This window comes from Mytilus trossulus, chromosome 3 (genome assembly GCF_036588685.1).
Source record: "Mytilus trossulus isolate FHL-02 chromosome 3, PNRI_Mtr1.1.1.hap1, whole genome shotgun sequence".
In the NCBI taxonomy this organism is placed as follows: Eukaryota; Metazoa; Mollusca; class Bivalvia; order Mytilida; family Mytilidae; genus Mytilus; species Mytilus trossulus.
The window spans coordinates 34895061-34919051 of NC_086375.1; the positions used below are offsets into that span (position 1 = coordinate 34895061).

Here is a 23991-nt window from a genome sequence, read left to right on the forward strand (position 1 = left end):
AAAAACTATAATATTGATTCTGTATTGTTGATACAAATGATCAGCAATTAAAATGTCATATTCATTCTTGTGGAGCAATAAGCTCGATTTCAATCGGAATCCATCCGTTAAAGTGTTTGGTTTGAGATGACTTTATTTGAAGTCATTTGTGCGTTTGTTTGGCATAAAATCTACGTTTGTAGGTTGGGCTAAAGGACGAATATTCAAATGGAAGATAACTGCATTGTGACAGCCTCGATAACTGATTTTTGAATGATACAATAACTATTTTTCTTTTGGCATGTTAGACTATCAAGATCAGAATAACGACGAGTTTTTGAAAAAATGTCAGGCATTCACAATTACTTAATCAGTTCAAAGATGCAGGGATCCAGTTACCCCATAAAACGTTTAAATGGATTGACTTGATAAATCTTGTTAGGAAATCGAAAAAACGTATTTAGATTCTGCTGAGCTAAGTAAAGCAAAGTTTGTGAAATCTTCAAAAAGTACAAGCGAGTTATAATGCTTAGTTTCCAGAAGATAACCATCTTATTGATGCAGAATGAGTATCTAAAGAATTAAAGAGAACTAAAATCTATTCAAATAGTTCTTTCCTCTGGTCGGATGTTTCGCATTACATTCGGTACAACCTCCTAGCTACCAGAAATTAAATTTTTTAAAAATGCAGAAAAGTGCTTCGAAACTAGAATGTTAATTAATAATAAAGTGTTGTATTCATTTTTTCTCTCTAATAAGTTGGGATGTCAAAAGAACTTAAATTTAATACTCGGATACTCGGTCGTGATACTCAAGTACTCGCGTGTAGTCGGATGAATCAAAACGTCTATTGAAAAGTTAAGATTTTAGGTGGGATGCAGTGTTTCTGCTATTGCCTTTCATAAACATATTAACGAAAGGCAAACGTACTACAAACATAGCTTATTCCTCTTTTCTTTTGTGTCAATTAAACAATGAATTACCGACCGCCGTTTCTACAAATAACCTCTCATAACAGCAGTTATTGTTTGTGTACGTGTTCGTGTAAATTGTACTCGAGTACTCGGACTTCCGAGTGAGTACCAGAGTACTCGTTGACATTCCTACTATTTACCAAAATATGAAATGGAAATTATATTTTTTTCATTACTTATGTGTTATTACAATAACTTCAAAAGAATGGCATATCTTCCGGTTGTTTTAATTTAATCAACTTCTTGGGTCATAGGCATTTATCATTTAATTTTTTTCTAATGTTATTATCCACTTTCATAATGTATTCATATGAAAAATCATCATTTAAGAGTTCGAAAAGTTTTGAAAGTCCTTCATTCACAAACTGACACACAGAGGAAATAAACTCATTATCGATACTAAGATTGACATTTTGTATTTGCTCCAGACGCGCGTTTCGTCTACAAAAGACTCATCAATGACGCTCGAATAAAACAAAAGTTATCAATGTCAAATAAAGCATTGAGAATTGAGGAACAAACATTCTCAAAAGCTATGCAAAAAACAGCTAAGGTAATAAAATCCTGAGGTCGTAAAGCTTAGTTTCAAAAATTCAGTTTTAAAAACAGTTAATTTATAATTATGACCATATCAATAATTCATGACAACACCGAAGTGCTGACTACTGGGCTGGTGATATTCTCGGAGGGGGAGGGTGAGGGGAAATGCACCAGCAATAGAAAAAAAACCATCCAAAGCATTTACTTCATAACATTTCCCTTTAACACAATGTTTAGGACATCAGTGATTGCTCTTATGATATGGACACAAATGGTTAAAGTGGAGTCTACCTGTGATTCTGAACTTCGTAAGTATTTATTTAAAAAGATAACTTTGTCTTTGAAAGAAGAAAAGAAGAAAATATTAAAGGAAATGAACACATATTTAAAAAAAAATATTTTCTATAACAACTAAGTACATTTAAGTATGTCTAATTTTTTTTAGAGAATGGACTCGTTCAAGATCTTCTTCATATGATGATGAAGATAAAAGGTCCTAGTTCTGGTATATTCTTTCAACAGTATTTTGCATACTCATTTTCTACATAAAACATCATTTTGCTACTCATTTTCTACTTTCAATTGCATTTTGCAAACTGATGTTATATTTTCAATATAAGGTTGAGGTTACTTATTTCATAATACGTCCCTTTGTCGTGTTTTCGTTTATTTAGAGGTCAATAGGAATTTGTTTATCCAATTGTTTCAATTTGTTTACAATCATCTTAAATATATATCATGATATACAAATTAAGCCTTATTGATTGTTGGTTTTTCTGTAAGCAAATGTATATTCAAATACAATACATGAAATGATATATCATTGAATTTTACTGATATATAAGTGAGACGAAAGGTAACAAAGGGATATTCAAATTTGTGTTCAAGCCACACTAGATATAATAAATCATAATATATAAATGAAACTCAATTGATACTCGTAAGCAAATGTATACGAAATTCACAAATGTGATTATGGACATGAAATGCCTGTCCATTGAGTTATACTGGTATATAATTGATGCGAAAGGTAACAAACGTTCAAGTAAACTCATAAGTCGAAAACCGACTAATTATGTCATGGCAAAAAACTTAAATCGAATTGGCTTTTCCGTATCACTATATCAAATGATAAAGACGTTTATAGACCTAATTATTCATGTATTTCATAAGGATAGACATTTCCATAACCAAAATAAACCAGTTCCTATTCTTTATAGTAGGTGATTATTTTATTTCAATTTCAAGACAAAGACATTAGATAACTAGACTTGGTACACTAAGCACTATTTCTGTATCGCTGAAATCACTTCACATAAACAACTTTTTACAAAAGCAGTGAGCTTAACTGTTAAATCAGTTGATCTATTTACAGATGTGAATACATACTCAAATTTGCTAAAACGTTTTTACGGTATATTTAATATTACCATAAAGCGCGGAGGTTTGGCTAGCCACAAAACCAGATTCAATCCACCATTTTTTTCTTAAAATGTCTTGTACCAAGTCAGGAATATGGCAGTTGTTATCTAATTATTCGTTTCTATGTATGTTACGTTGTTGATTTTTTTTTTTGCATCTATGTGTTCTGCTATTTCGTTGTTTTCCTCTTATAGCTGATATGTTACCCCCGGCTTTAGTTTGAAACCCGGATTTGTCTCTCTCAAACGACTAATGACTTTTGAACAACGGTATATTACTGTTGCAATTGGGATATGTCGATAGGACACAGCCTTCTGGATTAAGCACAGTAGTACAAACGCTCTACAACTCCATACCGATAATTTACAATTATTTACACTTGCCTGCTTGATTAACCTTTAATTGTAACTGTTCTTTAGCAATTTGATTCCAATGGAAATTGTGCATTTGAAACAAAGATACTACTTAACTGACAAACGATGCATAGATAACCGTATACATTAAACCAATGATCTACTGTATATATATATGACGGTACAGTAAAAATCTGTAATCAATCAATACTTAATATACAAATTATCTTAAATTATCCGGCTTTGTTATTACATTTCATTAAACTTTCTGTTTTGCAACTGACACGTTTATTGTATGATCATTAACTTATTGTTCTTAGCAGAACCGTCTACATGCAATTGCAAGAAGATTGTGATTGCTTTCACGGCTTCATTGTCAACTACAAAAGCCATTTCCATTGGCTCCCATGCTGTTGTTAAGTTTGATAAAGTTTGGACCAATGAGGGAAAAGGATATGACCCATATTCTGGAATTTTCATAGCACCAATGAAAGGATTCTATCAAATATCTGCAACAACAATGTCTCCAAGTGGAAAATACTTCCATTCGTATCTTATGAAAAATAATGAAACAACTGTCGGAATGTACCCTGGAGCTGGCTATCATACAGGTTCAGCTACCATTGTACTACAACTAATGAAAGGAGACCGTGTGTACATAAAACATCAAAGCGGCACAGAGGAAATATACAGCGATGGCGCTCATTGGAACATGTTTTCTGGTTTCCTGATTTCTTAATAAATTATGCAGCATGTATTCTGTTAAATTCTATCTTATATCGATATAGGTTGTTGAGCTGTTCTGTTTTTAACTACTTAACCGATGTCCAAATTCTGTAAACCTTATAAGGACTGATACTCTCGGTAACAAAATATGTTATATTTCATTGCTGGATTTCAAAGAACATTGTGACTTAGAAACATAGACACTACTTTACAGAAAAATGGTGGTATTTACACCAAACCAAGAATGAACATATCCTTACTATAAAAATGATTGATAAAACTTCACTTCAATTAAGAGAGTAAAAAATTACCAAAGGACATTTCGACGCACAAATCTAAAACAAACAGACAAAAACGAACAGAGAAACAGAATATCGTATCAACTTATTACATATATCTGCCCTATACAATGCTATATGCAAGGCGCTGCTGAAATATTGCTATATACATAAATGAAAAGTTTACAATTAGAAAGCTGAATCATCCCTTTTCTCGTAAAATTTTCATCTCTACCGAAAATCATTGTAAATTTTAAACTTAATTGGGGGAGGGGCGTTTAACGTTATCACTACACTTTGAATTATTCAATGAGAGGACATCATATATATATATCTACCGGAACGAGAATTTTCAGTTAATGCTTGCTTCTTAAATATTTCCTAATTAAAAACACGTCTTCAAAACTTTGCATCATGATGTCAATCAAGAAATCAAGCGTCACACTTGCATAATATATTCCTATAAAAAAAAAATCATGCAAATAAAAGATAAAAAAGTTCGGAAAGTTCTTCAGGACAAGATTCACAGATAAAATATTGAAACAAATTATTGGAAAAATGTTGACTTGCATGTACTATATAATCAATACGAATCATATAACATTTAATGAGAAACACAAAAAAACAGCTTGCAAGGTTTGAACTTTTTTGATTTTTTAACACAACTTGAGATTCACAAAAAAAAAGCATCCAAATCGTTGACTTCTTAGCATTTCCCTTGAATACAATGTTTAGGATACCAGTGTTTGCTCTTATGATATGGGCACATATAGTTACAGTGGACACTACATGTGATTCTGAACTTAGTAAGTATTTATTAAAACAGATCACTTTGCCATTTAAGGGGGCTCCTGGGTATAAATGATTTTTTTCTTTCTAATATAGGATTTCGCTATATTTTTTCATAGATGAACTTTATCATATACTTAAAAGAAAAATGAAATAAAAAAATGGGGTCACCGTTTAGTTAAGCTAAAATCTGCCTCTGGAAGAAGCATACATTTTTGTTAATGTCCTTTTTTTCTGTTGAACTAATAGGAGAAAAAGAGGAAATATCGAAATAAAAAAATCACCTAATATAAGAAATCGCTTAAATTTTACAATTATATAGTTTATGTACAGCTTATTTGAAAACAATAATAAAAAATGTAGGTCACCGATGAGTTAAAAAAGATATTTCAAATTTAAGGCAAAAAATGGCATTTTTGGACCAAAGGGAGATAATTTGGAGCTTTTTCAATTTTTAAGGTCATCTGGGGTCAAACCAAATCATTTTTTGGGGTTGTTTTTTGTACCATATCATAAGGTAACAACTAATAGTGTAATAAATAAATTTGTAATGAAAAAATAAAGGGTTTAATTTTTTGCTAAAATTTTTGTACCCACGAGCCACCTTAAAGAAGAAAATGTGACAAGAAATGGACACATATCTAAAAAAGAAAATGTGACAAGAAATGGACACATATCTAAAAAAGAAAATATGACAAGAAATGGACACATATCTAAAAAAGAAATGGAAACATATCTAAAAAAGAAAATTTATATAACAACTAAGTCATTTAAGTATGATATATATCTTTTTGCAGAGAATGTGCTCTACCAAGATATTCTTAATATGCTGATGAAGATGAAAGGTCCTAGTTCTGGTATGTTCTTTCAACTCATTTTCTATTTATAATTGAAATTTGCATACTATTTTTTTAATTCATTTTGCATACTCAATTTCTACTTTCAATAGCATTTGCATTCTAATTTTATATAAAATTTTCATTTTTAGCCATGGCGTTGTCAGTTTATTTTCGATTTACTCTGGTATCTTTCGTCCCTCTTTTATACGTTACACCTTCTCGTGTTTAAATTTATCGAGAGGGCAATAGGAATTTGTTTATCCATTGTTCAATTCGTTTACAAGCTATTGGCGGATCCTTTTTTTTTGGGAGGGGGGGGTCCGTTAGTTGGTACCCCCTTTTTTGGACGATCAAGTCATATGAATGAAGATATTCGGTTGGACCCCCTCCTTTATCTTGGGTTAGAACCCACTCTCCCTTTTGAAAATGGCTGGATCCGTTCCTGTGAGCCTAATGGTAGATATCGTAGATATGTTTCATAGTATATAAATGAAGCTTTAGTTTTCAATAGGCAAATGTATATGCAAATTCAATGTGGCCAGGAAATGAAATGAATTTTTACTGATATGTAAGTATAACAAAAGGATATTCAAACTCATAAATCGAAAACAAACTGAAAATGCCATGGCTAACAAATTTAAAACAATCAAAAGACAAGCAACAGTATAATTAGTGTTGTTACCTTAACATATTGTGTTAAAATCATTTAATGTGATTATCAAGAATAAAATTGAGAATGGAAAAGGCTTCTCCCTTTCGGTATATCAATAACTAAAGACATTTATTGACATAATTATTCATAAAATTTCATAGAATAGATGTTTTCATATCCGAGTTAGACTTTTTTTTAATATAAAAAGAAGAAGATGTGGTATGATAGCCAAGGAAACAACTCTCCACGAGGAACCAAGATGACAAAGAAATGTAACAACTATAGGTCACCGTACGGTCTTCAACAATAAGCAAAGCCAATATCGCATAGTCAGATATAAAAGGCCCCGAAATGACAGTGGAGAAAAACTAACGGCCTTATTTATCTAAAAAATTAAACGAAACATATTATGTAACAAATAAACAAACGACAACTCCTGAAATACTGGCTCCTGACTTGATACAGACACAAACATACATAATGTGGAGGGGTTAAACATGTCAGCGGGATTTCAATCCTTCTCCTAACCTGGGACAGTGGAATAACAATACAACATAAGAACGAACTATAAATATCAGTTGAAAAAGGGTTAACTAATCAGATGGACAAAATTACAAGTGGACGTGACATGGTACTTGTACATCCCAACAACAAAAAGACACTAGGAACAGATCTTAGAGTACTCGAAGTTAACTGACAGCTAGTTCAAAGCCACTAACAACTAATAAAAAATCAATCATCTAAGACTAAATTATCCATTCGTGCACATACAACATCCAACGGATTTAGTGTAAAGACGTCATAAACAGTTAGAGAAAAACATGATCAATTCCTCATCTTATAGTTGGTGATTATTTTATTGAAATTTCATGACAGACAAATAGTATAACTGGACTTAGGATGGTAAGCATTTTTTTCAAATCACTGAAATCTATTCACACAAACAACCTGTCTTACGTGTAAGTTGATCTTTTTGTAGAGGTGCATTCATATTTAAATATGCTAAAACGTTTAAGTATGAATTAAAACCGATAACTTTGCCATTCAAAGAAGGAAACGTGTAATAAAATGCATAATGATTGAATAAATATATATTTGATATAACAACTACGTAAATGTAAAAATATATCTTTTTACAGAGAATGGACTCTTTCAAGGTCTTCTTGATATGATGATAAAGGTAAAAGGTCCTAGTTCTGGTATGTTTTTTCAACAGTATTTTGCGTACTTATTTTCTACTTATAACAGCATTTTGCATACTCATTTTTTCTTATAGTTGCATTTTTCATACTCATTTTTTCTTATAGTTGCATTTTTCATACTCATTTTTTCTTATAGTTGCATTTTTCATACTCATTTTTTCTTATGTTGCATTTTTCATACTCATTTTTTCTTATGTTGCATTTTTCATACTCATTTTTTCTTATGTTGCATTTTTCATACTCCTTTTTTCTTATAGTTGCATTTTTTATACGCATTATCTACTTAAGATAGCATATTGCATACTCATTACTACTTGTAACAGCATGTTGTTCAGTGACACTCATTTTCTACTTATAAATGCATTTTGTTTACTCAATTTCTAATTTTAATTGCATTTAGCATACTCATTGTATACCTCCAATAGCAGGTTAAAATATCGTTTGGATACTTATTTCACAGTCCGCCACTTTGTCATGTTGACTTCATCAAGAGGTCAATAGGGATTTATTTATCTAATTTTTTTGCAAGCATCATCTTAAATATACTAGTATATCATAATATGTAACTGAAGGTCAATTGCCCTTTTTTTATTCCCTAGAGAAAAAATGTCGAGGGGCATGATAATTTGCCCCTCTCTGTCCGTTCGTTCGTCTGTACGTCCATGTACCCTGATTTGGATACAGTGTTTATCCGGCTATCTCCTTCTACAGTTTTGGACGCATAAGTTTAATATTTTGTAGGATGTTTATACACAAAATGAAGGTATGCATGCTTAAAGGATTTTTTTCTCTCAATTACTCGAAAAAAAAATACAGTAAGTTGGACTTTGGTCATTTGTTTTGGTACAAGCTTCATAAGAGATCACAGTTGTCCAGCTATCTCCTCTTATAGTTACATCATCATTCATAATGTTAAACTTATAATTTCCTATGGTCAGGCGGGGGAATCATTTGTGACTTACAGACAGCAATAATAATTTCAAGTTGCAGCCAACACCACTGTTTGTTAAATCTAAAAACAAAAGCCAAAACGTCGAACTATACGAATGCATATGGCAGAGTAGAACGAATGCATATGGCAGAGTAGAAAAGCGAAGAGGGTCATTGTCCATATCTAGTCTTTTTCTAATATACAAGTGAGACGAAAGGTACCAAACGGTTATTTAAACTAAATGCCATGGGAAAAAACTTTAAAAAAGATCAAAAGACAAACATCAGAATTATATGAGTGTCTGAAAATGTTTTGCTGTCGAAGGTTTTCTAAACTCATTTACTGTGTTCCTTATCACGTTATCAATTGCTAAAGACGTTATTTGACCTAATTATTCATAAAATTTTCATTAGATAAAAGTTTTTATATCCGATTTGGACCTTTTTAAAATCAGTTCCCGATCGTTTATTTGTTGATTTGTTTATTTCAACTTCATGACAAAGACATTATAAAATTGTTTGCACCTGTCCTAAGTCAGGAATCTGATGTACAGAAGTTGTCGTTTGTTTATGTAATATATATGTGTTTTTCGTTTCTCGTTTTTTTCACACCACATCTTCCTATATCTATCTATAAAGATAGTAAGCACTAGTTTTGTGTCACTTAAATAACTTCACACAGACAACCTTTTACTCAAGCAGTGACTTGCACTGATTTACCAGTTGATCTATTTGTGGAGGTGTATACATACTCAAATTTGCTAAAACGTTTTGAGCAATTTGTATATTGTCAGGACACAGTAAAAAAAATGCTATATAAATCCATACAGCTATTTACACTTTATTGCTTTGTTGATTCCCAATGCATTGCTCTTGAGCAATTAGAGTTTCAATGGAAAATTGTGAATTCAAAACAAAGACACTACTTAACTGACAAATGGTGGCATAGTTACCTGTATACATTACACTATATATATCTCTTATCACACAAATGATTTACTATAATTTTAATCTTACAGCAACACTTTTTTTTTTAAATCAAACTACGGTGACCTATAGTTGTTAATGTGTGTTATTTTGGTCTTTTGTGGATAGTTGTCTCATTGGCATTCATACCACATCTTCTTTTTTTTATATAAACTTAATATATGATTTATTTTTGTTATATCATTTGATCTATCTTTCTGATTTAGAACCGATACGTTTATTGTATAATAATCTACATATTATTTTTATCAGAACCGTCTACCTGTAACTGCAAGAAGATTGTAATTGCTTTCACAGCTTCGCTGTCAGCTGCAAAATCCATTGGCATAAACGAAGTTGTAAAGTTTGATAAAGTTTGGACCAATGAGGGAAACGGCTATCACCCACATTCTGGAGTCTTCACAGCACCAAAGACAGGATTCTATCAAATATCTGCAACAATAATGTCTCCGAATGGAAAATATTTCCATTCATATCTTATGAAAAATGATAAACAAACTGTCAGAATGTACCCAGGCCGAGGTCATCATACAGGTGCAGCAAACATTGTTCTGAAATTAGAGAAAGGAGACCGTGTGTACATTAAACATGCAAGCAACACCGAGAGCATTTATAGTGATAGCAATCATTATAGCATGTTTTCTGGATTTCTTATTTCTGAATAAAATTTGAGACAAGAATTTTATTTTATTTTGTATATCTATATTGGCTTGTGAGCTGTTATGTTGCACTAACAAATTGTTCTCATTTATGAACTCTTACATACCTAAAACTTGTCTTTCGTTTTGAATTAAGTGGTATACTTTACATTACCCATACAGATATTAGTTGCAAAACTCTAATCAATTTAAAGAGCTACGAAAGTATTTGACTTTTGAATTTTTGTACTGTAAATAACAAGACATATGGATGATGGAGTGTATACCTCAATCAGACAACGTTCCAGCCAAAATATTTCTATGACTGAAATAAACAATTAAAATGGTTAGTTATAGTGATCATTTCAACACATATATAAAATGGAAAAAAGCGGGAAAAAAACGTGAAACACACTTACTAATTAGGAGGTCATCAACTTCAATATGCGTTCAAACGTATTAAGAACTTCAAGTCACCAGTGAATCGGATGTTCAGTAGTTGTTTTTTTGTGGTTCATAAGTGTTTCTCGTTTTTTGTTTTTATATAGATTAGACTGTTGGTTTTCACGTTTGAATGGTTTAACACTAGTAATTTTTGGGGGCCTGAAAGGTCAAGTAAGCTATTCTCATCACTAGGCGTGCGCCGTTCTCGTCCTCGTCGTCTGTTAACTTTTACAAAAATCTTCTTCTCTGAAACTAATGGCCCAAATTAAACAAAACTTGGCAACAATCATCACAAGGGTATCGTCTGAAAATTTCAAGGCGGATAGATCTTAACCTAATGAATGTTTTGAACCCATGTTAGATTTGCTCGTCGTCTGTTAACTTTTACAAAAATCTTCTTCTCTGAAACTAATTGCCCAAATTAAACAAAACTTGGCAACAATCATCACAAGGGTATCGTCTGAAAATTTCAAGGCGGATAGATCTTAACCTAATGAATATTTTGAACCCATGTTAGATTTGCTCGTCGTCTATTAACTTTTACAAAAATCTTCTTCTCTGAAACTAATGGCCCAAATTAAACAAAACTTGGCAACAATCATCACAACGGTATCTAGTTAAAAAAATGTGTCTGACGACCCGGATGCTCGCTCGGATGCCAACCAACATAGCCGACATGGCTAAAAATAGAACATAGGGGTAAAAAGTTTTTTTTGGCTTATAGCTCTGAAACTAAAGCATTTCGAGCAAATCTAACATGGGTTCAAAATATTCATTAGGCTAAGATCTATCCGCCTTGAAATTTTCAGACGAATGCGACAACCCATTGTTGGGTGGCTGTCCCTGAAGTGGTAATTTTAGGAAATGTTGCAGTTTTTGGTTATTATCTTGAATTTTAGTATAGATGGAGATACGCTGTATGTGTCCGATGACCCCGCCTCCCAAACACCATGGCCTACATGGTAAAAATAGAATATAGGGGTAAACTGCATTTTTTGTTTATATCTCTGACACTAAAGCATATAGAGCAAATCTTACAGTGGCAAACATTTTCACCAGATTTAGATTTATCTGCCCTGAAATTTTCAGACCACCCCGAAAACCTGTTGTTGGATTGCTGCCCCTAAGTTAGTAATTTTACAGAAATTGCAGTTTTAAATCATTATCCACGATATCATTATAAGGTATTGTAACTAATACTATTAATTACGATTTTGTCTGATGCTCGTTCCGTTTCTGTGTGTGTTACATTTTAGTGTTATTATGTCGTTATTCTCCTCTTATATTTAGTGCGTTTCCCTCGGTTTTAGTTCGTTACCCCGATTTAGTTTTTTGTCCATGAATTCTTGAGTTTTGAACAGTGGTATACTACTGTTGCCTTTATTTAACCTTATTTACATGATTTCAAATCATCAGTAAATACAAGTAAGCGACTCTGGCTCTTGAGAGCCTCTAGTTTTCTTTCTGTTTGGTGTCAAGGCTCCGTGTTGAGGACCTTACCATTACCTATAATGATTTACTTTTATAAATTGTAACTTGGATTGAGAGTTGTCTCATTGGCACTCATACCTCATCGTCCTATATCAATTCAAGGATCATGTTTGTAAACTACAGAAGGAGTTTATAATACCCTACTGGTACTATCTTTCGTGCACCAATTTTTTGAAAGAGAAAAAATATATAAAAACAACTCTATATAGTTATCAAAGGTACCAGGATTATAATTTAGTACGCCAGACGCGCGTTTCGTCTACATAAGACTCATCAGTGACGCTCATATCAAAATATTTATAAAACCAAACAAGTACAAAGTTGAAGAGCATTGAGGATCCAAAATTCCAAAAAGTTGTGCCAAATACAGCTAATGTAATCAATGCCTTGGATAAGAAAATCCTATAACACTAGGTGCACATCTTCAATATTTGTGAATTGATGGTTATGGATTCAAACTGTAGTATGATGTAATAAGACAAACTTGGGATCAATTCCCTAGTGAAAATAAATGGCACAACAATAATGAGAAGTACCTGGATTGTCAATGACAAAAACATCCACCAAAAATCAAATATATGACTAAGGGTCAGACAAAACATCAAAATGAATGAGTTTTTTTGTTTGTTTTTTTTTGCTTAATTTTTGTCATGTTAAATTCTTAATATTTCTCTTAATGATAATAGAGCTTTGAATAAAGGCAGTAGTAGTATACCGCTGTTCAAAAGTCATTAATCGATTGATAGAAAACAAATCATCATTACAAAAAGAAACCGAGGAAAACACATCAAGAAATAAAAATCTAAATGTTGGTTTTGAAAGCTGTTTCTAAATCCTAAGAATAAACTCAAAGTGTATCCATGAAAAAGATACTACAAAGATTAGTTAAAACTATAATCAATCAAAGAAAACCCGTTTTTAAATTAAGCATCGTACGTAGAGGCAAAGAGGAAGTCAACAGTAGTTTTCAATAATTGGAGCATGTTTTTTTTTCAGAAAAAAATATGAAGCAAGAATTCTATTACATTTGATCTTATATATCCACATTGCCTGGTGTTTTGTTCAGCAAGCAGTATATTTCCCATTCTTAAATTTCGTACATACGAAATACCTGTCTTCCCTTTTATATAAAGCATGTAGAGCTTATGTTGTTAATCAAATCAATCTAAAAATCTTGGCGATAACTTTCCTAAAAGTCATATAACACAAATATCAAACTCCGAGGAAATTCTACACCTAAAGTCCCTCAGCAAATGGTAAAATCAAAAGATCAAACACATCAAAAGAATGGATTACAATATTCTTACTTCTGACTTGAATGACAGTCGCAGAAAATGCCATATAATTGACAACGATGTGTAAACAAAACAAACATACATAATAGGTAAAAATGAAAACTCAATTCAAAGAGATGAGAAAGATACCAATTGACATCCAAACTCATAAGTCGAAAACAAACTTACAATGCCATGGCATAAAACGAACAGACAAACAGAATATCGTATCAACTGACATTTATATACCCTTTTATGCGGCGTTTCTAGAATTTTTAATCATATAAATGGAAAGTTCCCAATTTGGAAGCTGAATCATCCCCTTTGTCGTAAAGGTTTTTTCTCTAGCGACACTAATTGTCAATTTCAAGATATGAGACAGAACTATCTGAATCTGTTGTATCCTTTATTTCAAACTTGCTGAGGTAGACGCCTAAATGCAATGCCATCATTTAACTTTTAATTATACATTGAGTCGAGATCTCCTATATACCACAATGTGAAGTTAAATAATATTGCTTCCTTCTTTTCATTTGCCTGATAAAACCGCGTCTTCTAAACGAGCAATTGTGCTGTCAATCAAGAAATCAAATGTCAGTTTGAGAAAATATTTTGTTTACAAAGTACGATTTACCCCCTTTCTTTAGACAAGACAATTGTATCTGTGTCGGGCATTATGTTTTAAGTAACTAAGCAGGTACAATTCATTTAGTTTGTCTTTTTGTTTGGTATGGGGAATAATTGTGTGAAGTGTAGATTTCATAAAAAACAAAAACAAAACGTTTTGAATTTCATAATGTTTTAATAGTATTGTTAGACAAAAGAGACTTAGTTTGCATGTATTTTGGCAATTTTTAAGCATCCACATCTGTAAGACCCAGCAGTATAAACAAATGAATGAACATTTCCATAACACTAGGTGCACAACCTTAAAATAAATGTGGAATCATTTTGTTAGTTTCAGGTTGTATGAATAAATAACGTTAGTGTCAGCGTATAGCTCCAACGTACGCTGGGCGTGGTAAAATATTACGTTCGCTGCTAATACGCTAGTAATTTTTGGTGCATTCAACCTGTTAATCATGTCTGTATCGTGTGCACAATGAGCTTTAAGCGTGTATTGGGCGTACAAGAAGCGTACCTGAGCGTTTATCAGGCGTTCAAGTTACCTATGTTGGCGTATGCCTGGCGTTTGTCTTAGGAAGCTGGAATGCAGGCTACGGAGGGAAAAGTCTCTTGAACGTATATGAGACGCGTTCCGGTCGTATCTCAGACGATAATCCGTGCTTTCGGCGTGTCTAGGAGCATATAGGACGTGTTTTAATCTTATCTGTGAAGTCTTCAACGCGCTTGTAGCGTTTAAATTACGTGCGTGTAGCGTACATGTATACGCTAGACAAATGCTTGAGCTGGATGAAAATTAAAAAATTCCTGGAGTTGAATCGGTCACCAAGCGTATACACTTGCATTTTGAGGTACTACAAACTTATGCAACGCACATTTAACGATTGCTTAAGCGTTCATCTGTCGTGCAACTAACGTATACCGAGATTGTAATCTTTCTGTGTACGTCTGCTGCACACCGGTCTATACACCCATGTGTGACGCCGGCATTAATAAAAAGAATTGCTATCCAAATTACCAAGTGAAAATGCTTGAATCAATAAGTTGTATCTTAAACATTAAAATAAAAAGATATGGTACGATTGGCAATCAGATAAACATCCACCTGATACGAAGTATGTGACTAAGGGCGAGAGGAACGTAAAAATTAAATGAGGTCATTTGATTAGTTGCATTATACAATTAAATTAAAAATTAAACTTTTACTTTTCGGTAGTGGTAGAGCGTGTTAATGAAATAAAGCTATGACTTAATAAACTATTTTATTGATATTAAAACATGCATGCCTTAAACTTTCAATATTTAATTTAAGGCGAAGTGTACGTAATTGCACGCCCCTAGCGGAACACGGGATTAATAACGTTCGACGTTAGATTGAGGAGGAAAGGACGATAACTCTGTCTGTATGGGAGATTGGTTAGTTACCGGCAAGTTATCTCCCTTACTCCAAGAAAGGACACACGAAAGAGAAACTACTTCGTGCGGTCTATCATGAATCCAACAAGCACACCTGTGCTGTCTTAAAAATTATTTGAATAACACCAGTTAGAAATCAAAGCATTATATTGTTTCGTGCAGCCTGACTTTAATACCAGTTGATTTGTTTTTGTTTTAGACGCATGGGACATGGAAGGCATTTCGTGTAAAACTTATGATATCAACAGATTGTAAAAACGCCTCACAACAGAATTATAAATAAATAAACATGTGACAATTCTACTTTTATTGATATCAAATTAATTAAAATGAAACCTAAATTTACCCAACACTATCGTTTTAAAAGCCGTAGTTTGGAGGAAAACACACAGTACGCAACGTAAAGTTTCACACGAACAATGAATGAACGACTTGTGAAATTAATTATTAGATTAAAAAAACGTTGACATGTTCGTATTTTGGGCAAATGAAAATTTAAGGACATGATTTATATCCATTTAGAAATTAAGACAATACCAAGGACTACCAAGATAATATAATTTGACCACTATAGTGCAACACTTACAAGTCGGAAGAACAAAGTCAAAGACGAAAATTAACAAATTAGCCCCCCCCCCCAAAAAAAAAAATACTCAGTAAACTAAAAAGTGATCACTCTAAACATTTATCTTAGAATAAGTAAAAACTATGTCATTCAACTCCCAGTTATCAACTTTTCTACATGTGCAGAAAATAAGCAGGTGTCTTCTATTCCGTCCGCAATTAATGGGAAAACTAAATCTAAATTTAGAACCAAATTGAAATTGATGGTACACATACACATGATACATGTAAGATAAATATATAACACGTCATTTCTATTTCATCAAATTCAAATTTAGAGAGATAGCAACATGTTTTTCTTTTATTGTGTCTGTGTGCATCATTTCAAATTACAGAATGTAATTTTGAAGTAACGTTTTATTCTCAAGTCTCAATTCAAGGTTATGAATGAGAAGAACATTACATTACGGTTAAAGAAAAGAGGTCAGGAAAGTTTTGTGACACTTATAACTGCAATTTAATGTTTAGTGCATTTTTCATATCGGAGTATTGTGTGGCCTTCACATTATGTTATTGTCCCTTTAATTGTTGAAAACAGTTTGGTTCTTACTAGTTATTGCTTACATCGACTTTATTTAACCAGTGGTGGGTAGTTGACTCATTGGATGTCATACCACATCTCCTTATTGTTTTATATAATATAAATACTGTAGGAGAACTAAACATTTGCATTATGCAAAGGCTATTTTCGTACGGCACTACGCTAGGTAAAACCGTGTAGCAATACAGTACGGTATATATATATAGACAATAATAGTGCATCGACTTGACATATCAACGATATAAGGATGAGGCTTAGAAACGGGGAAATGCGAGGCTAACCAGATCACAAACACATTAAACAATAAACAATGAAAATGAAGTCAAGGTTAGAAGAATCCTGCCAACAAACGCATACATATATCTTACAATTATTCAATACACCTTATTATTATAGTTGAAATTTTGCCTGAAATATATGAGAAGAAAACTGAGTGTTGATAAAATAGCCAAGAATCACGTGAACACTCTTAGGTAAAACGTAATATATGTTAAAAACTAATAAGGCCTTGCATGAATCCCATACACCAAATATTTTACTCGGCAATTATAAGTGAAACTAGAGGCTCTAAAGAGCCTGTGTCGCTCACCTTGGTCTATGTGAATATTAAACAAAGGAAGCAGATGGATTCATGACAAAATTGTGTTTTGGTGATGGTGATGTGTTTGTGAATCTTACTTTACTAAACAGTCTTGCTGCTTACAATTATCTCTATCTATAATGAACTTGTCCCAGTAGTTTCAGTGGAAAATGTTAATAAAAATTTACAAATTTTAGGAAAATTGTTAAAAATTAACTATAAAGGGCAGTAACTCTTTAGGGGGTCAATTGACCATTTCGGTCGTGTTAACTTATTTGTAAATCTTACTTTGCTGAACATTATTGCTGTTTACAGTTTATCTGTATCTATAATAGTATTCAAGATAATAACCAAAAACAGCAAAATTTCCTTAAAATTACCAATTCAGGGGCATGCTCTAAATGCTTTGGTTTTTGAGTTATAAGTCAAAAACTGCATTTTACCCCTATGTTCTATTTTTAGCCGTGGCGGCCATCTTGGTTGGTTGACGGGGTCACGCCACACATTTGTTAAACTAGATACCCCAATGATGATTGTGGCCAAGTTTGGTTTAATTTGGCCCAGTAGTTTCAGAGGAGAAGATTTTTGTAAAAGCTAACGACGACGACGACGGACGACGACGACGGACGCCGGACGCCAAGTGATGGGAAAAGCTCACTTGGCCCTTTGGGCCAGGTGAGCTTAAAAAGGTTTCTTTAATCAGTCACTGATTTTGAAATCTTCGTTGCCGGTGATTTATATGTGACAGGTATATTATTGATTCTGGTGTGTTATATATATGACAATTTTTTAGGCATTTTACCAGATATGATACAGAATGAATGTTTACAAAAACCGAGCCCATGAATTGGGCATTGAACAAGAGAGCAGATTTTTGTATGAAAATTATTGAATACACACATTTTTCGAAAAATATAGGTTTTATCAAACGTTATTTTGATGAGTTCCCAAAAGATGCAAACATTTGTCAAAATAACATAATCATGATTAGGCTGACTTATATCTGTTTGCTTATAAGAAGATTAAAGAGGCTAAAGTAGATCTTCATTAGATTGGAAAGACCATATAATTTTCTTCAGCGATCAGAAACAAACATCCCTATATTTTGCATCCAAACCAAAACACCGAGTTGTATTGCTATCTGTTAATATCTTCAAAATTTTGTTATAAACATTTGTATTCAATATAGAAAAACAAATTGGAAAACCCATGCATGTCGGAGCAGGGAACCCGTTTTGAATGGGTACTATAAAAGTTCAGGGAGAAATGTTATTTTATTGTAAGTAAAACTCATTCAACGTCCCCCTCTTCTACCTGACATGATCGAAATTGAACATAAATTGCATGAATCATCCGTCTAATTTTTTGACAACAATGATGTAACGAGGATAAACAATGGAATAAACCATATCAGAATGCAATATCTACATTTTCTCCTTAACATCAAAATTATGACTCAATGACGAAACCAAAATTATCAAATGACTCAATGACGAAACCAAAATTATCAAATGACTCAATGACGAAAGCAAAATTATCAAATGACTCAATGACGAAACCAAAACCAAAAAAATATTTTAGTTTGTCTAGTTTCCCAAAACTAAAGTAGGCGCGCCAGACTATTTTGATATTTGATTATGTATAGCTAACAAAAATGATCAGCAATTACAAAATCGATATCAAAATGCTATATTCATGCTAGATGAGCAATTCAGGTTCTTCGAAGCTTTTTGTTAATTTCAATGCAAAGTTTCTAAAATCTTCATAACTAACAATAGACTGGACGTTTTGATGTTTCATAGGTTCAAGAAGATAGAAAACATATTGATGCATATCTAAGTATATAAAGATTGTCAGCGAACTACATTTTATTTAGCCAGTTATTTCTCCTGGCTGGATGTTTGGATTTCATTATGTACTATATTCTTGATAACAGATATGTCATCCAGAAAATACAGAAAAGTACTTTAAAAGCATGAAATTTATAAAGTGTTGTATAAATATACAATATTAGGTCAATGTCAGGAAAATATAAACATTTTGTAAGAGGCTGAGAAACTGGAGTTTTATCGAGACATTGTATATGAAATTGACATTATACAAAATATAGCTGTGTTACTATATTTAGGAAATTTACACAACTAGTTAAACATAGAAATCTAGAAATAGCAGAATATATTTCTTTCTCTTATCTTTACTTATATATTTTAAAGTTTCATTTTTATCATAAAATAAGAAAACAATGGTGTTACTTCTGGTTATATCAACTTATTTAAGTTCTTGTATCAAATATATCATCATTTCATACTTGCTGCAATTGCCACTGCTGGTGGACGTTTCGTCCCCGAGGGTACCACCAGCCCAGTTGTCAGCATTTCAGTGTTGACATGAATATCAATTATATGGTCATTTTTATAAATTTCCTGTTACAAAACTTTGAGTTTTTCGAAAAACTAATGATTTTCGTATGTAGACGAAACGCGCGTCTGACGTATCAAATTATAATCCTGATACCTTTGATTACTATTAACCACTATCATCATGATTTCATATAATAATCATCATATAAGAGTTAGCAAACTGCAACAAAATGTAAATCATTTTAAGGATCACAAGATTAAGATATTTTTGCAACAAATTCTTGGAAAAAAGTTTATTTGCATGTTCTATATAATCAATCGGAATCATATATCATACAATGATATACTAGTACATATAGAACAGCTTGCAATATTTCAGTTAAGTATAAATAGAAGTTGAGACGCACAGAAAACAGCAACATCCAAAATACGTATTTGATAGCACACGTCACTTACCTTGAAGACAATGTTTAGGACTCTTATGATTGTTCTGGTGTTATGGACACACATGGTTAAAGTGGACTCTTTCTGTGATTCTCAACTTCGTAAGTATTTATAAAAGCCGATTACTTTATTATCTATAGAAGAAAATATGAAATGAAATGTATACATGTTTGAACAAATATATTTTCTGTAACAACTTATACATTTAAGTATATATTTTTTGCAGAGAATGGACTCTTTCAAGATCTTCTAAATATGATGATGAAGATAAAAGGTTCTAGTTCTGGTATGTTCTTTCAATAGTATTTAGTATATTCATTTTCTATTTATAACAGCCTTTTGCATACTAATTATATACATTCAATAGCAGGTTTGGATACTTATTTCATGGTGAGCCTCCTAGTCGTGTTTTCCTTGATTTATATGTCAATAAAAATGTGTTAGGCAAATTTGTGTCAATTTGTATACAAGCATCATTAGATATATATCATAATATTAGATATATATCATAATATTAGATATATATCATAATATTAGATATATATCATAATATTAGATATATATCATTTAAAATGCAAGTGTACCTTTAACAGAAGAAAGAAATAACAAAAAAATTAAGGTGATCTTATGTGATCCGGAATGGCAAGCAGATCCTTCGCCACACATGGCACCCGAAGTGTTACTCATGTAAATACAAACTCTGAAATAAACAACACTTGAGGAAAAGCGTTACAATATTATATTCTTTAACTTAGAAACTTTGCACTTGACCAGAACCAACATGTCCTGGCAATTCGAATTCCAAGGATAATTGTGACTGGAAAACGAGGGGACAATAGGGGGTCTGTTTACATGTTAACAACACCTCGATTTTGGCAAAAACGGTTAACAACAAATTCAAAAATGCTGATAACAATGAACACAGTGAGTTGAAAACAGTTAACAGTTTTAATTTTAACAGTTAACAGTACCTTGAAAAGGGCCAAAACAGGTTAACATAAAAAAGAGTATGGCCCCCTCTGAAACATTGACACTACTTAAATGACAATTGGTTGCACATGTAACAGTATACATCAAACCAATGATCTACTTTAAATATAACCTAACGGTTTTAATCTTTGATCAAACAAAACTAAATCCATGGATTATCTTTGTAAAATCATTTTATTTATCTTTCTGTTTTGAAACCTAAACACTTATTGTATGATGATTAACATATTTTTTTAGCAGAACCGTCTACCTGTAACTGCAAAAAGATTGTGATTGCTTTCACAGCTGCGCTCTCCGCTACAAAATCTATTGGCTCAGGTGCAATTGTTCAGTTTGATAAAGTTTGGACAAATGAGGGAAATGGATTGGACCCGAATTCTGGAATTTTCACAGCACCAAGGAAAGGATTCTATCAAATATCTGCAACAACAATGTCTGCACATGGAGCATACTTCCATTCATATCTTATGAAAAATAATGAAAAAACTGTCGGAATGTACCCAGGACAAGGTCCTCAAACAGGTTCAGCTAACATTGTTCTGAAATTAAAGAAAGGAGACCGTGTGTACATAAAGCATAAAAACAACACCGAGAAAATTTATAGCGATCCTGATCATTGGAGCATGTTTTCAGGATTCCTTATTTCTGAATAAAATATGAAGCAAGAATTCAATACATTTTATCTTACTAGTATATATCTATGTTGTCTGGCGAGCTGTTCTGCTGCAAAAACAAATATTTTCATTCATAAAAACATGGTTACATAATATTTTTATTTTTTATTTATTTATAAAGACGTAAAATCTTATTAATCTCAAACTCCTTACATTTACTCTCGTTTAATCGTTGTACTATTGGCAACAGGAATGAATGAAACCGAATAAAAAAGACAAAACATTCCCTTTTAAAGATAATTGAAATAACAAATTACAGTTGACATTATCAATAAAAAAATATGGGGTATTATTGCCAATGACACCACTTTCTATGGGAGACTAGTGGTTTAAGTAGTTATACTACTGTAATCACTAGCCCGTTAACAATGATGTTTTGAGTTCGAATCCCGCCGTTCTAATCTTAATTGACTAGGATTGTCAGTTTTCCTTTCGAAGGTCACTGGTTTTCTCCTGGCATCCCGGCTTCCTCCACCAATAAAAACTAAACACCACGAAATAGCCATAAGTGGCGCTTAAAAGTTGCGTTAAAACACCAACAGCCAATGTGTTAGATACCAAATATATACCAAATATAAGTCGAAAGTCAATATAAAATATCTCCAAATTGTCATCGTGATTTCTTTTATGATTCAATTAAATATTTAAGAAACTTATTTTTTTTGTGGTGCAGTTAGTACTACATATTTGAAACTTAATTTCAATGTTTTTACATGTTAATACGTTTTAATTACTTTATTGATATTTATGCAAATAAAAAAAACCGGCTGCTGCTAATCTACGATAAGGATTATAGATCACGAAAACTTAGCATTGGTTACTGATCATTAAAATTTGCAAGGGTTCGGCAGAACCCAAGTGTCTCGCCTACTTTTGCTGTTAATCACACACTCAACAAAAGTGATGAAAAAAAAACAATAAAAATTTTCCTCTCGATACTATAGTTTGATTGTCAGAAGCTTCTGTCCAAGTTTGGTAAAAATCCAGGCTAGTTTAAGAATCTTAAAAATGTTTTAAAAACTTTAACTGCAGACTGTATAATGTTAACTGTCAGAAAAAAATGTTAAGTCCATTTATAGGTAAAATACAAGGAAAAAATGATTTTTTTTTACAAATTTTACTCCTGGATACTATCTTATGATTAGAAACATGCTTCTGTCGATCTTTAGTACAAATCCAGAATATCTAAGAAGGTTATTCAAAATTTAAAAACTTTAACCACAGAGTGAATGTAATGTCAGTTCCTGGCAGAAAAAAACTAATAAATATAGGAAGATGTGAGGTGAGCGCCAATGAGACAACTCTCCATCCAAATAACAAGTTTACCATTATAGATCAATGTACGGCCTTTAACACGGAGCCTTTGCTCACGCCGAACAACAAGCTATAAAGGGCCCCAAAATTACTAGTGTAAAACCATTAAAACGGGAAAACCAACGACAAGTCCATTTATAAGTAGAATACAGAAAAAATGGAATTTTATTTTTACAAAATTTACTTCTGGATACAATCTCCTGATCATAAATAAGCTTCTGTCCACGTTTGGTACAATTCAGGGATAGTTTGAGAAAGTTATTAAAATTTTAAAAACTTTCAAATTACCACAGAGTGAATGTAATGGTTCCTGGCAGAAAAACTAAGTTCATTTATAAGTAAAATGCGGAAAAAAACAATTCTATTTTTACAAAATTTACTTCTGGATACTATCTTACGAACATAAACAAGGTTCTGTCCAAGTTTGGTAAAAATCCAGGATAATTCAAGAAAGTTATTAAAATTTCAAAACTTTAAGGGACTTAACCGTATTTACCTAGGAGGAGGCTGGTCATTTTGAAATTAATAAACTTGTAAAATTTCTTGATCCCCCCCATAATATTTCACTATTTTTATTTGATCCCCCCAGCAAAAATATTTAAAAAAATTGATTTCACCCTCAATTTATATACGAAAATTTTAATATCAAAAACACTTATTATTTCACGAAAATATTAGAAATGAAAACATATTTGAGAGAAAATTGTCTTGAAATAGGGCTCTTCCATAAGGCCTTTTCTGTGAACATAAGTAGATAGAGTAAGCCAGTGCTTTTAGTAGTTTTTCTGACTTTTTTTCTAATTTCCTATATTGTGCTATAAAAGAAAACTTGATCCTAAGTAACTCAAAAGATAACTTTTTGAAACATTAACAATACATCTTTTGTTAAGAGGAATATATTATATG

General features: G+C 32.2%; 2 protein-coding genes across 3 annotated transcripts; both read left to right on the forward strand.

The window, feature by feature from the left end:
• The first annotated feature begins 1722 nt into the window (after nucleotides 1–1722).
• LOC134710714 (uncharacterized) lies at nucleotides 1723–10356 on the forward strand. The gene is made up of 7 exons (XM_063571106.1): nucleotides 1723–1801; nucleotides 1939–1998; nucleotides 3589–4003; nucleotides 4960–5078; nucleotides 5859–5918; nucleotides 7692–7751; nucleotides 9924–10356. Exons 1-7 carry the CDS (start codon nucleotides 1723–1725, stop codon nucleotides 10334–10336), a joined length of 1206 nt encoding a protein of 401 aa, XP_063427176.1. The 3' UTR covers nucleotides 10337–10356.
• Nucleotides 10357–20098: 9742 nt separating this feature from the next.
• Nucleotides 20099–21752, forward strand: LOC134709383 (complement C1q tumor necrosis factor-related protein 6-like). Of its 2 annotated transcripts, none has more exons than XM_063569550.1 (3): nucleotides 20099–20208; nucleotides 20334–20393; nucleotides 21335–21752. In XM_063569550.1, exons 1-3 carry the CDS (start codon nucleotides 20130–20132, stop codon nucleotides 21748–21750), a joined length of 555 nt encoding a protein of 184 aa, XP_063425620.1. In that variant the 5' UTR covers nucleotides 20099–20129; the 3' UTR covers nucleotides 21751–21752. The 2 variants fall into 2 exon arrangements, with proteins under 2 accessions (XP_063425620.1, XP_063425621.1); XM_063569551.1 differs by having other exon boundaries at nucleotides 21338–21752.
• Nucleotides 21753–23991: the final 2239 nt, after the last annotated feature.